This window comes from Hemicordylus capensis, chromosome 1, assembly GCF_027244095.1.
Source record: "Hemicordylus capensis ecotype Gifberg chromosome 1, rHemCap1.1.pri, whole genome shotgun sequence".
Classification (NCBI taxonomy): domain Eukaryota; kingdom Metazoa; phylum Chordata; class Lepidosauria; order Squamata; family Cordylidae; genus Hemicordylus; species Hemicordylus capensis.
The window spans coordinates 333,114,183-333,131,474 of NC_069657.1; the positions used below are offsets into that span (position 1 = coordinate 333,114,183).

General features: G+C 40.2%; 1 protein-coding gene across 4 annotated transcripts in view; it reads right to left on the minus strand.

Annotated features, from left to right (window-relative positions):
- Positions 1–17,292, minus strand: part of CDK19 (cyclin dependent kinase 19) — a 185,653-nt gene that overhangs the window by 121,235 nt on the left and 47,126 nt on the right. For all 4 annotated transcript variants that reach the window (XR_008317905.1, XM_053303258.1, XM_053303347.1 and 1 more), the window contains one exon: positions 4,039–4,114. Coding sequence is in view for 3 of the 4 variants with exons in the window: in XM_053303258.1 (XP_053159233.1) it covers positions 4,039–4,114 (76 nt within the window). In the remaining variant the exon portion in view is untranslated. The remainder of the gene's footprint in view (positions 1–4,038; positions 4,115–17,292) is intronic.

Below are 17,292 nucleotides of genomic sequence, written 5' to 3' on the forward strand. Positions count from 1 at the left end.
CAAGTACCATATTGCACCCATCCCCCCTCCCACTGGGTGATTCTGGGCCAGTCACTTCTCTCTCAGCCTAACCTACTTCACAAGGTGGTTGTAAGGAGAAATGTAAGTATGTAGTACACTGCTCTGGGCTTCTTGGAGGAAGAGCAGACTATAAATGTAAAATAAAATAATAAGAGTAATAATAATTCACAGGGTGGAGGAGAATTAAAAAAACAACAGTCAGGAGATCTAGTCACAGATCTTTGATGTTCTATGCAGTTTGGCCCTTATCCTGTAGCAAGGATGGTGTCCTTGCTTAGTCTTTGGTGTCCAAGCTTGAGTAACAAGCCAATATCATAAAGGCCTTTAGTGAAAGGTTAACTCAAGGCAGTTTAGCCGATCTGCCCAACATTTAGCTGGGCAGGAATGTTGTGATGAACAATTGTCTTTTGGATCTGAACTATGTGCAGATATTTAGACTGGAACAAAAAACACATGCCCACTGAGCCACGAAGCTCTGTAGCGGATTAAAGCCTTTGTCTCAGAGCAAGCTCACAAGCACCAAGGAAGTTACAGAGTTCAGAGTTTAGTTGTTGCAGCTATTTAAGTAACACACATGGAGATGGCTAAAGCAGAGTCTAAACTTAACTGATTTATTGGTAAAGTACATTTGGGATAGGAAAGACCTAGCCTTTCTATTAGCTACATAATGAATAGGTAGGGAGAGATGTTTCTACTCTCTAAGAGGAAAGGAAGAGGACTGACTCACTACAGGAAGTACCTGAGGAGTCAAAGCAGGGGTCATAGAGCAGAAGCTGAACCTACCCATATTACAGAATAGTTTTAGGAGAAGCCTAGCCAGGCAGCTCAACAGGGATGATTCAGCATTTTTTTCACTCACATGAGCTTACTCTGAGACAAAGGCTTTAATCCACTACAAGCTAACTGAGCAACTGGACCAGTCACTTTCTCTCAATTTAACCTACTTCACAGGATTGTTGCAAGGAAAGTGAGGACATGCCACCCTGAACTTCATGGAGGAAGGGCAGGCGGATGAAGATGATGATGAATTCTGCTTTACAGGTAGGAGCAGTGTTCTCTCTAATTTTTTTCTCTCTGTGTGCAGAATGAGTTTTGTTCTGGGTGGCAGTATCAAGGCAGTGTGTGAGCACTGCATTCGGAATGGGGCCTTCTTGATTCAACCTGAGCGGGACTGAGAGAACATTAAAAAAACTTGTGGGTGCGCTGGAACACTGGGTGGGAGTCACAAGAAGCAGCAGCATGAAGTTCTAGCTTTATGTGGATTCATTAAGATGACTGTTCTTTGGAGAAGGTATAAGCAGTGTATCTTTTACTTCTAAGATCAGTATCAGCTACACATCCAGGAAGTAAAGGCAAAGAGGTAAAAATACTATTGATTGCTTCATTGTCCCATCCCCCACACACCCCAAAAAACCTCTTGATTACTCTCAGTAGAAATATGCAAGGAATAAAACTAAACAGGGCTCAGAAGATTTACCTCTTTATAAGGAAACAATTTATCATTGGGCAGCTTGCGATATAATTGCTTCTGCTGAGAACACTGCCTTACACAGTCATTAAAAACAAACCCATCTATACAAAACTAGCAGAGACTTTGTAAGCTAAGAAGCCTGATATCTACTAATGCAGCTCTGGACACTGAGAAAGTCTCCATATGGAAGCATCCTAAAGAAAATATAAATAAAGGCTCTAACATTTTCTTTCACTACACCTGTCAACATTTAAATTGCACTTCTTTGGAAGTCTCCTAGATGGGGAATGGGAGATTTATTTATTTTTTAAAGATAGACTTTAATGAGCAGCAAATGAAGAGAACATAAAGCTAATGCTATATCATCAGTTTCCCTCCAATATTCTTCAAAGCAAAGGCAGAAGAAAGATTCCTAAAGCCAAAATAATGCTTGCCAAACCACAGTCTGCAAAAGGTGTTTCTGGGACTGTGAGGAGAGAGCAGTTTACCTATATGGATCAGGGCAGAGGAGGACATTAGGTGGCACAGGAGTTACTGGACACTCTGAGGCTTATCTGAAGTCGCTCTCCAGGCATTTGGGCTTGCTTTTCCCTCTCTTTCCTTCCAGGCATTATGCAAGTGTGATTGGCTGGCTAAGTGAGAGCATGACCATGCCTTTTGAAATCTCTCTCTCTTTGGGTGCTCAAGGTTGCCCTTACTTTCTATCCTATTAATTTATGACCAACGTCTTGCTCTATTACAGAAGCCTCTGTTGTTCTTCTCCTGTCCTGTAGCAAATTATCATAGAATTCAGCAGTTTTGATGTTTAAATGCCTTATTCCATTACAGTAAATTTTTATAAAAGCTACTATTTTGCGACTGGCTCTGCCACCCCAAGCCACCATTTGTGACTCTGTCTGTCTCCCCGAGCCATTATGTGCTGGTCAGTTCCAGAGTTCTGACAAAAAAAGAGTCGACTGCACACCCCTGGATTAGAAGACCATCTTCTCGCACCTCTACATCTGTGAGCAGTGGGCATGCCTCTGAAATGAGCTGTCTGAAGTGGTTGGCCAGCACCCCTTATCTCTTACCTATCAGCATAGGCAGCCACCACACATTTCCTAACCCAGTCATCTTAAACCTGTAAACAAGTTTTTCCACTGGGAAAGTATGTATACATACTTTATCAAGCATGCATGCATCGCTACATTTCCCATAAAGCCTGGGAGGAAGATAGAGCTCTTTTTTGTTCATGTTCTTAGGGCTGGTTCACAGGTGCATAGGTATAATTAAACAGGGGGGACAAATGTCCTCAGGCTGCCTGCAGCCTGACCCCACTCCTTGCCCCTGCACTGTGGGTTTTTGAGCCCTGGGCTTTGCTGCACAAGGTGCCTGATGTTACCACACTGCATCTTTTTTTGTTCCAGTGTGGCAGATGACCTTTCTCCCACTCACCCTTCACTGGGCATGTGCCATTTGCTCAGACTCATTGCTGGGTGCATCATACAGAGCTGCCTCATGCCAGCAAGGACAGGCAGCCCCTTTAAAGGGCTGGCATGAGGAAGCATGATTATGTTGACACAGGGATGTCATCAGACCACATTGGCGCAGCCAGCATGGAGTTGGAACCAAGTGCACCCGACTCAAGGTAGGCACAGCCCGGCACAGGCAGGTGGCGGCGGCAGGAGAAGCCCCAGCAAGGCAAGGGACAATGGCAGGGCCCGTCCTCAAAGCTCACCTCAGGCGCACCTTCAACCTCGCTATGCCCCTGCTGGCTCACACATGCTCATTACTTGCTCCAACAAATGGTTCTAATCCGCACGAGTTGAAAAATCAAATGGTGGTAGCTCTGCTGTTAATGGAATTTTCTCTGGAGAAATCCACTGATCCCACTCTCTTCCCATTTTCAGATGCATTCTGAAAACATTTCTGTTCCATGTGGTATTTTATTATTCTCTCTTACTATTGCTGCTTCTTAAATGAAAGATTAGATTGAGCTATATTTTTATACTGATTTGTTTTAATTTGGTGGGGTGGAGGGAATGTCCATTTACCTCCGTAAGCCTCAGTGAGATTACGTTTTTTAAGGTGGGATATAAATGCATAAAATAAATAATACATGCATGTATGAAATATATGAACATTCTAGAGTAATGGAAACCTTCACTCTAGTGTATATACCTGTCTCATTTACACCCTTGTATTTTGAACATACCTCTCAATTTCATTTAACAGCTGCAAACCTTTCTTTTACTACTTTTGGACAAGAGCAAAAAAAAAACCTGCTGAAAGATCTACCTTTTCATGTTTGTGAAAAGTGGTATTATTCACTTACTGGATGAATGAAAAGTGATATATTTTATATAGTAACTACTCACTGTAAAAGCTAACGAATAAAATACAAGTGCATGTGAAATTTAAGAAGACTTACCAAAAAAATAGTTCACTATTACCCTTGAAAAAAAGTTTCATGTTCCAAAGATAATTAAACTTAAACTTTAATAGAAAAGAATTAAACATACACCCATTAATTGCAATAATATTTAAAACAATTTATGTCCACTTACTGCTATCTCTCTACATGCTGACATGGATATCCCTGTTCCTTCAATCTGCTTCAGTGCATATTCCTTTTCATCTTTCCTGAAATAAAAAATAGGTTTTACAGTTCTTTTTAATATCTGAAATAGATATTTCCAAGTACGCACACACAAATTAATCTGTATCCCCTTGAAACTGAATGGCTAACTGCCAGGGCAGTTAAAGGCAATTCTTGAAACACTCAAGCTTTCCTTTTCTGTAACTGATGTCATCTTTGACTACAACTTTTTCTATTGCCCAAAAGGCAAAACTCAATACAATAAATCTGACATATTTTAACACTTGATTTTGAAATATTATTTTTCAAAGCTATACAGTTTTTCTTTTTTAGGGCAGACAGTAGCTCAAACACAGACAACAGAGACTGACCCATCATGACCTCCAGACTTGGAGATCCCAACATCAGAGCATTCTAAACTCTTCGACTGTGGATTGTACAGGCTCCAATGACCATCCATGACTGAATGGGGAAATGGCATTCACTTACCTGAGGCCACAGGGTGGTGAAACAAGTGGGCAGACTAGGTCACAGAGCCTTCCTGCTCTGCTTGAGAACAGGAATAATATCGTCTCTCCAGATTACCCCGGAGACCAGTCTAGTTGCAGCATTTTGGACTAACTGAAGTTTCCAAACTATGTACAAAAGCAGCCCCATGCAGAGCGCATTACAATAGTCCAGCCTGGAGGTTACCAGCTGATGCACCACTATTAAGGTTAATGTTAAGGTTTACATACAGGGTTGAATTCCAAGTGCACACAGCACACGCAGTTCCACTCAAACAAGGGGAAAGGGTGATTTCTGATCTTTCTATCCCTCTTCAGATTCTGATGTCCACTGGAAAATCTGTGGAACCCTCTAGAGCAGGATAGTATGTGACACGGGGGATGTGGCACAGCAGGAAGTGGGAGGTTGCTTTTTCTACTCATACTATGAGCACGTTGGCTACAAACCAATGTTTCTAAGCGCCTAGCCAAAACAAAAAGCCAATTTTATTAACTACAAGATCAACATTTCCAAATTCAACTTTTGTTTTACTCCCCATCCCACCCACTTTCCCAGTCAACAAAAAGTAAGCTATACATAGACTTATGTATGACTGCTATACTTAGATATAGCAATTTCTAGCGTCATCTCTAAGTTTTGTAATTGTTTCAATAAAATTAAAGCATTTTTCATTTCCTAATTTCATAATAATAAACACGCAATACAGTCGTATGTGTTATGTGTATACATGATACATTTCATGTTCTAAGGTAGCAGAGAGTTTGATAAGTACTAGTATTTCAATCTTTACCAAAATCTCCTTTTTGGGGGGGGGAGGGGGGGGGGGAGGGCAAGGTCACAAACCTAACCAAATGCAGTAACCATCCCTAGGGGCCTAGAAGGGAGTGCGAGTTCTGCTCAGCTACACCAAAGCCATGCATTAAGATGCATTGGATAAAGGGAGACACACAAATCCGTCAAAAAACAATACCAGCTTTTACCGGTACATTTCTCAGTTCTTAAATCAGCTTTGCCAATGGACAAATGAAGAAATTATACAGCCAATAAGCTGGTAAAGACATTTCTAATTAAGAATAACTGCACCAGCCCTAACCATACACATACATAATAATGATGACCAAAAAACAAAGTTACATGTCACTAGAAAAATACTCAAACACTTATTTTATTTAGGGCACCAAGCAATGTTCCCTCTAAGGCGTGCACAGATGCGCGTGGTCACAAGTTTTTTTTTTATGTCTGCTCAGTTAATTTTAGATCCCCTTAGGATGAATCAGGAAGTCCCCATTCTGAATGCATGTGCGCACATACTGCCTTAATACTCCCGCCCAGAACAAAATGCATTTCGCACATAGATGAAAAAAATTAAAGATAACATTGTGATAACTGACTGTAGTGGTATTTAACCCAGCCTTTGTCCTAAGGCAAGCCCATGTGAGGGAAAGAAAAAATGCTAAATCATTCCCTCTGTGCTTTGACCCAAAAAGCCTGTTCCTTTAAACTTTCCTGTTTCTCCAGTAGCTGATTCTCTGCCACCTCCAACCAATTATTACAGAGGAATCCAAACCATTATTACTCCAACCAATTATTACAACCAATTATTCGCTGCCACCTCCAAACAATTATAACTGGATTTGGGTGGAATTCCAGAGAGACTCTCCTTCTCTTTCTTTTGGAGAAGTGCAAGAACCTTCCATGTGCAAGCTTACACATGGTGAGAAACCTTGGTAGCTGAATGATCAAATTGAGGTATGTTTGCACCAGAGTAAACTCCTTTCCAGCCTCCCTTTATTGAGTTAAAAATCCACTCAAAGAGGCTGGTTAAAATTTGTAACAAACAAAAATAAAAATAAACTTTATTCAAAATACTACTGACAGTTTTCATCTGAGGCTTTCTCAGCTTTCAGTTACAGGTAAAAAATACTCAGTTGATTACAAGGTTCCTTCCAAAAAGCACTCCAGCTGATATTGGAGTGGAACACTTTAAAAATCGTGGTTACCAAGTTGCAAAGAATATGGATATAAGAAAATACAAAAGCACTTTTAAAGTTTACATAGTCTCTTTCAACCCCCTAGCTGGATGGATGGGTGCAAGCTATTGCTTTCTTAGCTTAGTTACGTTCTAGGTAAAACAACAACAGACCAGTTGCAGGGATATGCAAGGTACACAAAAGGAAAATAAAAGTCTAACGCAAACTGACTAACAAACTGTTCCCTAGGTTAAACTTTCCCCGAAGCCAAAGCCCTGGCTTCCTTCTTGAACTCACCAAAACCATGGTAGAGGAGCCAAGTCCCTGAAGTCCTTATCTTCCAAGAACTGCAGTCCTGCCTGTTGCAGCCATTTGCTCGGCCACACGTCCAGCTGCCAGCCCAGTCTAGCTTCAACTGCACAAAGAAACACTTCTCTTCCTGCCTCAGGGCCCTCTAGGTCCCATCCACTGTGTGCTGGGTGGCTGATCCCTAGAGGTCAGGGATCAGGTCAGGTTAGGGAGGTCAGGTCTGGGAGGCCTGTCAATCAGGACAGGGTACACTTCCAGTTCACTCTTTAGGGGAAGAAGGGGCTGTTCAGTGACTGGTTACCATATTTTATGGACTATAAGACGCTACAGACTATAAGAAGCACCTTAATTTTAATCCAGTTTTTCAGAGGGTTTTTTTTTTTTTTTGCACATACTTTTTATTGAATTTTGACAGCATCAAAAGACAAACACAAATAACACAAACACTTACAAACACACACTATAAGGACTTCCATCTCATCCTTGGAACAAGTGTTGTTGTCAATAATCAAGATCTTGCCTAAAGGTTAAACATTCTCTCCCCAGTAGTTCATAAAACGTTATCTATTAATTATTATCAACGCATCTACATTGGCCCATATCTTCTATTCTCATATACGTTTTATGTCTATCTAAAAAATAAAAATAAGAAATAAAAGGTCTACTCCCTCGCATCTATTTGATTCACCATATATCATATAAACCAAAGTGCTCAATCATGTTGAAGCAAAACTCTTGATAATTTCCCATCAATTTTTCCTCAAATCTGTTGTATCTCTACAGCCTACATTAAAACAGTTCCAAAAAAAGTCTCCCATTAATATAATCTGATGCCTATCTATTTCTGTTGTTTGTTTTTCCAATTTTCAACAAAATTCTACTTTTGCCTCATTGGAGGCATATACTATATGCCCACTGCTATATACTTTGAATCTCCAACCTTTATTACTACCACCAATACTCTCCCATAATCATCTTGAAATAACAAATTTGACTCTAAAAGTTCTTTTGTATAAGAGACTATGCCCCTTTTTCCCTTTAATATCATAGGGTTTCAAATTGTTAACCTAATAATTTATTTTATAAAGACTTTCTATCTTTCCACTCTTATATATACATTCCTATAGGCAAATCAAATCGAGTTTTCTTTTTCTCAGATCATTAACTATTTTTTTTAGCGTTTTTGTTTAAACCATTCAAAGAAAAAAAAAGTTTTGTTTTTTTTTATTCCAGACTGTTTGTATATTACTAATTCCTCCCTTGTTGAACGCCTTATGTCTTTTGGACATCATCTGAGATCTGAAGATCATTCCTATACCTACGAAGGAATTGTTTTACTTTTAGATCTTCAATTAATCTATGTTTCTTATCTTTAAAAGTAAAGGCAACCCCTTGAGGGAACTCCCATCTAAAGGGGATTTTGTTTTGTTTTAAAATATCAGTCAAGTCTCTGTAGTCTTTTCGTTTCATAAGAAATCTCCTTGGAATTTCTTTCATCACCATTATAGTTTGTCCGTTAATTTTCCATTTATCTTGAAAATGGGCTTGTATAATACGATTGCGAGGAGCTTTGAAGTTGAGTTGGATTAAGCAATCTCTGGACGTTTTATGGGCGACTGCAAAAGTGCTATTTACTCTGTAGGCATCTTCAACCAGTCCTTCTGTGTTAGATATCTCCACCTGCAAGAGTTTAGCTAATTCATTTATCAAAACATCTAGTAAATTTTGGGTAGTACTTTCTGGAATTCCCCTTATTCTGAGCAATCTTCCCCTCTGTGTCATTTGCAAAAAAGCGAGTTGGTCGGCTAACCCTTCCTTTTCCTTCTCCAATTCTTTTGTCTCCTGGCTTACTGCTTCTACTTTTTTAGTCGTTAACTTAATGTCCTCTATCGTTCTCTTGCTTATTTCTTCCAAGTTGTTACATTTGTTTAAATTATCTATAATCCCTTGTTTCGTTACTTGTACCTCCTTATTCAACTGCAGCATATCTTGCTTTAAAACCTGTGAATCTGCTTTTATCTGTTGTATATCCTCTTTAAAAATTTGCATAATATATTAAACTGTTATCAATAGTTTACAAAGCCAAACTAAAAAAATAACATTTGCCATTACCATATTTATAAAACCAAACAGACCTTTAAAATCCCAGAAAACTTTAATCTGAACTTTCCTTCTCCTCCTCCCTCCCACTTCTTCTTCTTCGTTGTCATCGTCGTCGTCCTCCTCCTCCTCATATAGAAAATGATCTTCACTGCCATCGAGACTGTTACTTATACCGCACTTCTTGAAAGATTTAACAATAATGGCATCACTCACTCTTGACCACGACTGTTTAACCCACTCACATACTTGTTTGATTGAAGGCCGTTTTAAAGCACCCTTTGGAGTAAATGGATGTTGATTTTCATCCATCATCCATTTATTCCATTCTTCTCTCATATACACTTTAAAGGGTTTATTTATTGAGACATCAAGAGGTTGCAGTTGTGATGTAAGTTCTCCAGGAATAACAGCCAGCTCTGTATTTCCTTCCCTTAATTTCTGTTTCACGGAATCTTTCAAATGGCTACTAAACTGATCTAGTACAAGTGGTGGGCTTTCCTTCATGGAAGATTTTCAAACAGGCTGGATAGCCATCTGTCTGAAATGGTGTAGCAGTTTTTCCTGCACTGAACAGTGTGTTGGACTAGAAGATCTCCAAAGACCCTTCCAGTGCTAAAATTCTGTAAATTTTCTGGCTATTGGAGAAGTTTAACCTAGCTTCCCACTGTTTGTAAACACAGAAGGACTTCAGTGATACAACCTTGCCAGCATCCCAATTTCTGGCCTCCTTAGTCAGCTCAGCTAGCTCATGCCTTAATAACTAGTTAAGGCTGGTCAACTTAAAAACATTTGGCCATGGCTCCTCCAAGTTATTTATTTATTTATTTATTTTAACTTATTTGTATAAAACATTGATTGTCTTCTTGGTTAGCTACTGCCTCCCTTCCCACAGCTTCATGCCATCTGCTAATTTAGTAAGCATCTCCTCTATACCTTTCCTCCAAGTAATGTCTAAGTGCACTGAGCAGCACAAGGCCTAAGAGAAAGTATGGAGCCATTAACAATTTCTCACTGGGTATGGTTTATCAACCAGCTGTGCATCTTCCTAACAATACCATCATATAGCCCACATTTTACCAACTTTGTCAAGGATATCAAGGGATATTTTGTCAAATGCTTTGCCAAAATCAAAATATACTATGTCCATGACATTCCCATATCTACTAAACCTGTTAAAAATGGAGGTGATTCCAACATGCCTTGTTCTTGACCAATCCATGCTGGTGCCTACTAATCAGCACATTCTTTTCAAAATGCTCACAGACAGACTGCTGTGTAACTACTCTACTCAGCCTCTTTCAAGGAAGAACAGTGTACCTACAGCAAGATGTGTACTCTGGCATCACTGTAAGGCTTCTGTGCAGCAGCCCAGGGACAAGAGAAATGCACCCTTATACTGAATAGTTTGTAAGAGTAGTCTTGTGAAAAAAAGTAGATGGATGTTTTTGTTATAAATGTAGACACTAAAACTAGAAAAATAGTTTGAAAGACGATTGACTAAAGCACAACATTTTCTATGTATTATGAAATGGGAGATGAAAAAGATTTAAAGAGCAATAAGGAACATGTACTAAAAGGATCATTTTTATAGCGACACATTTTTAAAAGCTTTGCTAATATAAATGTTAGTTTCATAATGCGATTATATATAGACAATGGTCATACTATGACCAAGACAATGGTCATTACTAGGCCTGTGTATGCTAGAAAATATTGGATCCGATTGAATCAGATATTATAAATTTTGTAATCGACAATGGGAACCCTTTAAAATATCATTATTGGTGTTATCTGATTTCTGATCGGAAATCCAATAGAAATCGGGAAAATCCCTCTTACAGTAGCAATAATAACTGTTCTCTGAGCTTTTCCCCTCGTTCATTTTTTGTTTGTTAGTTTGGTTTGACAATATGTTCTTGCGCACCCCCACTATTGCAAAAGCAAGACAAGTCAGAAATCCTTTTGAAGTAGCATAGTTGGGCAAGAGCTGCTTCTCAGCCCAAAACACACAACCATCTATGGGTGGGGGGGGGGTCAAAATACAGTAATGGCTGGACAAAGAGCTCCAGAAATTGGCACACAGGTAATGGGGGATGGCAGGACCTTGTCTATTGAATTTTAAATAAAGAGTCCTGCCATCCTCCCCTACCTGTGTGCCATTTTTCAGAGCTCTCTGCCCAGCTATTACTGTGTTCTGAGTTTTCCCCCACATAGATGGCTATGTTTTTTTGTTTGAGAAGCAGCTCTTGCCTAACTGTGCTACTTCAAAAGAATGTCTGGCTTTTTTCTTCCTTTTGTAATAGCAGGGTGTGTGAAAGAACACTTTGCCAAACCGAGAAACAGAGACTTATAGAACAGGTATTGCGGCCATGATGGGAGGAAATTGCTAGAACTGCAGGAAGTGGCTGCGGATGCCATTTTGTATTTATGCCGCCATTTTCTATTCCAATATGTCAAGATTTTTACTAATATTGTGACAGCCATTCTTCTAATTCTTATCCAGTGTAGGCTTCCCTATATTGGATTGGAATTATCCCTGATATGTCTAATATTTGACCCAGTATCACTATCTGATATACCCTACTGCACAGGACTACTAACTAGTCTAACTTAATGTACTATGTATTTTTGTATAGTAGCACCCTTTGAAAAAGCACATTTAAGCACTAAAATACATCTCAACTTCTGCATATTTTAATGTTCTTTAAAGGGTCCTCCCAGCACTGAAAAAAGTGCAGTATGGTGCAGAAGTCAGTGCAATGGGAAACGGCTCTCTCATTGAAGGATTTTTTTGTAAAACATTTTTAAAGCCCTGCTTAAAAAATATGAAAATCACTGACTTAGGATATGCAAAAGGATGGTATCCTTGGACAATGGAATTTCTGTTGACTCATTCCCACTTAAGATGTTTTCTTGCGATACCTCAGATTTGGCCAGCTTTGGAATGTTCAGTGACATTCTTACCATTCTTTTAAAAGACCTATCAGGGTTTTGCAGCTGTTGCTATCCTGGTCTGTCGATCTCCACTTCCCTTACAGGCTAAAGGTTCAGTTATGACAACTCCTCCACAACCAAAATTATCCAGGCAAGATTAAATTGATGTATTTTGATCATCCATTCAGAGTCCAAACTATTGTAATTATTTCGAATCAGGAAACACACATTCACAAATTCAGATTAGCTACCAGAACTGGTTTTGCCTTCCCTTGGCTCATCTGCTTGAGTCAGGTGGAGCTCTCAGCTCTGTATGCCCCTTAGTGTGGGACAAGTGTCATCCCCACTTGTAGCACACTGTGGTCCAGATCATGCATGTTAATTAGGGATATGGAAAAGGACATTACTTTAAAGAATCCTCCCTTGGGGCAGAGAGTTGGCCTAGGAGAACTTCTGATAACAGCCACTCTCAGATTCTACACACTATGTGTCACTCTCATAATAAGGCTGTCGTAACCTCTTGCTCTGTATCACAATCCTAAAATAGTTTCCTAGTGACAGCGTCACCTCTAAAATCAGTTCTATTCTTGTTAGCAAAAGGAATGCCTGAAGCAAATGACTTCATCTCCCACTAAAAACAACTTGTGCTGGAAGTTGTTAAAGCACTTAATAATAAATACTGAACAGAACTGAAGCTACATACTGATAAAGGAGTGGCCAATATTTATGTCTGACAGGCTAATAAGCTACTTTTCATAACTGTTGTATATCTGGGCATAGAGATCAATTTCAGCAACAAAGACAGATGATACATACCTAAGAAACTGATATATCTATAACACCACAAGAAGTGTTCTAGTCATAAATTTCAAAGGAACAATATGCATTGTTGGGCAAGGTGACTGAGCAGGATGGTGGCTTCTCAACTCCAGGCAGTTTTGAATGATGCAGATCAACCGGACCCATTTCAAACCAGATTTTGTGTGGGCTATGGAGTTGAGACTGCCTTGGTCAGCCAGATGGATGATCTCCAGTTGGCTATCAACAGAGGGAGTGTAACTCTACTGATCCTTTTGCATCTCCCAGCAGCTTTCGATACCATCAACCATGGTATCCTTCTGGGTCACCTGAGGGAGTTGGGATTGGCACTGTTTTACAGTGGTTCCATTCCTATCTCTCTGGTAGATTCCAGATGGTGTCGCTTAGAGATTGCTGTTCTGCAAAGCAAAAACAAGTGTTGAGTTCCACAAGGCTCCATACTGTCTCCAATGCGCTTTAACATCTAAATGAAACTTCCGGGAGAGATCATCAGGAGGTCTGGTGCACCGTGTTATCAATATGCTGACACCTAGATCTACTTCTCCATGTTGACCTCATCAGGAAATGGCATAACCTCCCTAGAGGCAGTAATGGGCTGGATGAGGGATAAACTGAAGTTGAATCAAACTAAGACTGAGGTACTGATGAAGGAAAAAAACAGTTTTGACTGGTCCTGGCCTATGCATGTGGTAGTTTATTTTATTTTATTTAACATATTTTATACCGCCCAAAACTTACATCTCTGGATGGTTTACAATAAAAGACAGACAAATTAAAACATTAGTTAAAACAAATAAATAATAAAAATTAAATAAACATTGCTTAAAATAAATGACAGCAAAAAGTTAAAACATTGCAATGACCCAAAATCTTATAACACTTTAAAACAATTTTAAAACTATTAAAACAGTATTTAATTAAAAGCCTGGGTGAACAGATGTGTCTTTAAAGATTTTTTAAAAGATGGGGAGGCTCTTATTTTGGTAGGGAGCGTGTTCCAAACCTTTGGGGAAGCAGCAGAGAAGGCCCTTCCCTGAGTAGCCACCAGACAACCTGGTGGCAACTGCAGATGGACCTCTCCTGATAATCTCAAAGGGTGGTGGGGTTCATGATGTAGAAGACATTCTCTTAAATAGCCAAGGCCCAAGCTGTTTAGGGATTGGCACATTGGCACCAACCATGTTAGGAAATGCAGTCGGGAGGTCCTGGAATGCAGATTAAGGATGCTAGGTAGCATACTGAAGTCCAGGACCCCCAGGGCAGGGTTCTCTTAAGTGCTACCTGTCCCATGCGTAGGGACAGCGAGACAGGCGAAGCTGATGGGTATCAATGTGTGGATGAGACAGTGGTACCAGGAGAAGGGGTTAGATTCATTAGGTATTGAGATACATTTGGGGGGAAGGGACAGGCTCCATTTTAACCAAGATAGAACCTTCTTGGCGCTTAAAATCAAGAAGGCATTGGTCTGTATACCAATGCCAGAAGCCTCCAAGCCAAGATGGGTGCACTGGAGTACTTGGTTACTAATGAGAACATAGAGATATTGGGTGTAAAATAAACCTGGTGGAATGGTGAGAACCAGTGGGACACGATTATTGCTGGATATAAACTCTATCCCCTGCTAACTTGGCAAAGAGGCACCTTTTAACATGGTGATTCTCTTTATTTAGCAGGAGGAGAGTAACTGGCCCTATCCACCCCCAGCACAGTACCTCCAGTGACTGTTACTGGTGTCTATCTTATGTTTCTTTAGATTGTGAGCCCTTTGGGAACAAGGGTCCATCTTATTTGTTTATTATTCTCTGTGTAAACCGCCTTGAGCCAATTTTGGAAGGGCGGTATAGAAATTGAACAAATAAATAAATATAGAAGGGACAGGGAGGGGAGGATTGGGGGAGGACTGGCACTGTATATCAAAGATGGGATAGATTCCAATAAGCTAGAAAACCTAGGTGGACCCAAGTCCTCCAAAGAATCATTACTGGTAACATTACGAGGACTGAAAGGAAATGTGTTAGTAGGGACATGCTATCGCCCTCCGGATCAAAGCACTGAGAGTGACCTGGAGTTTGAGAAACAGATAAGAGAGGTGTCAAAGAGAGACATGGCAGTAATAATGGGTGACTTCAACTACCCACACATGGACTGTGCAAATTTACATTCAGATAATGACAGAGGGGCAAAATTTCTAGATGTGTAAATGACTGTGCCTTAGAACAGTTAGTCGTGGAACCAACCAGAGAGGTGGTGACTTTGGATTGAATCCTGAGTGGTGCCCAGGACCTGGTGTGAGTTGTCAGAGTTGCAGAACCATTGGGTAGCTGTGACCATAGTGTGATCCAATTCAGCATATATATAAGTGGAGAATTGTCAGGGAAGACCAGCGCAGATGCTTTGGACTTCAGAAGAGGAAACCTCTCAAAAATGAGGGAACTGGTAAGAAGGAAGTAGGAAGGGAAGGTCAGGAGAGTCAAATCCCTCCAGAAAGCATAGAAATTCAGTTGGAATGTATACCAAGAAGGAGGAAAGGTACCACCAAGTTCAGGATGATGCCAGCATGGCTAACAAGTACAGTCAGGGAAGCTATAAAAGGGAACAAGACTTCCTTCAGAAAATGGAAGTCCAGCCCAAATGAAGAGAACAGTAAGGAACATAACTCTGGCAAAAGAAATGCAAGGACACAATAAGGGATGCAAAGAGAGAGTTTGAGGAGCATATAGCTAGAAGTGTCAAGGGCAATAACAAAAACTTCTTTAAATATATCAAAAGTAGGAAACCTGCCAGGAAGGCAGTTGGCCCCTTAGATAATGAGGATGTGAAAGGGATTATTAAGGAAGATAAGGAGATTGCAGAGAAGCTGAATGAATTCTTTGCATCTGTCTTCATGATGGAGGATACTGACCATATACCCTCTCCAGAATCGAGCTTTCCAGGGAAAAGCTCCGCCTGAGGAACTGGGCTAATTTGAGGTGACAAGGGAAGATGTTCTAATCTATCCTGAAAAACTAAAAATTAACAAATTGCTAGGGCCATATGGCATCCACTCAAGAGTTCTGAAAGAACTCAAATGTGAAACTGCCGATCTCCTAGCAAAAATATATACCTTATCCCTACAGTCAGGCTCTGTACCAGAGGACTGGAAAGTAGCCAATTTTCAAAAAGGGATCCGAGGAGCGGGGGGGCGGAATCTGGGAAATTATAGGCCGGTCAGCTTAACTTTGGTGCCAGGTAAATTAATGGAAAGCATACTTAAGGACAAAATTGTTATACATATAAAAGAAAAGGCCTTGCTGAAGGAGAACCAGTATGGCTTCTGCAAGGGCAAGTCTTGCCTCACCAACCTTTTGGAGTTCTTTGAGAGTGTCAACAGGAATGTGGATAAAGGTGAGCTGGCTGACATAGTATATTTGGACTTCCAAAAAGCTTTTGATAAAGTTCCCCACCAAAGGCTCTTGAGTAAACTTAGCAATCATGGGATAAGGGGGCAGGTTCATGTGTAGATCGGTAACTGGTTGAAGGACAGAAAACAGAGGAAGAATAAATAGGCAGTTTTCACAATAGAGGGAGGTAGGAAGTTGGGCCCCCCATGGATCGGTACTGGGACCAGTGCTCTTTAACTTGTTCATAAAAGATCTGGAAGTTGGGGTGACCAGCAAAGTGGCCAAATTTGCAGATGACACAAAACTAATTAGGATAGTAAAATCCACAATGGATTGTGAAGAACCCCAAAAAGATCTCTCCAAACTGGGGGACAAAATGGCAAATGTGGTTCAATGTAAGCAAGTGTAAAGTGATGCACATTGGGGCAAAAAACACCAACTTCACTGGGATCTGATGCTGTTGGTGACTGACCAGGAGAGAGATCTTGGGATCATGGTGGACAGCGCATTGAAAGTGTCATTTTACTGTGCGGTCCTTCATAAGGAAGTAGGGGTCACCACTCTGAAAGCAAAAGTATGGTTTTGCATAATTAAATTTTGGTTATGCCTGGTCTTCTTTCCAGCTGGTCTTGCCCCTTTAGTGTTATCAGACAGTTTTGTTTCCAAATGGAAATCAGCTCTGAAATTAAAATTGCATCACTTGGGCACGTCTCAAGAAGCTCTTTTTGGGCGAGGATTAGAGCAGGCGCTTTGCTTTGTGAAGCAACGGCTCCGAAATATAGATTTGCAGGAGTTGTCCGCATGGCTGCCCAAGGGAATATTCTTAGGTTCTCAAACTTTTAACTATAAACCATCTGAATATTTAGATCAGATCTTGGTACCAAAATTTAGGAGATTTTTGACCCTCACGTGATTGAACATTCTCCCTTCGGCAGTACTTGATGGTAAATTCAAACAACTTCCTTATGATCAGTGCTGTTGCCCCTGTGGTTCAGAGGATATAGAGTCTATCACCCATGTTATTCTTTATTGCCAATTTTATAAGGACGCTCGCACCAAATTTATTGCTCCTATTTTGGCCATTTATCTTGGTCCAATTTTACCAATTTTATTTTGAAATTATGCTGACCAATTTCAAACCTGTAATTTCAGATGATGTGGCAAAGTTCAGTTTCGTGGCGTCGAAGCTCCGTAAAGACT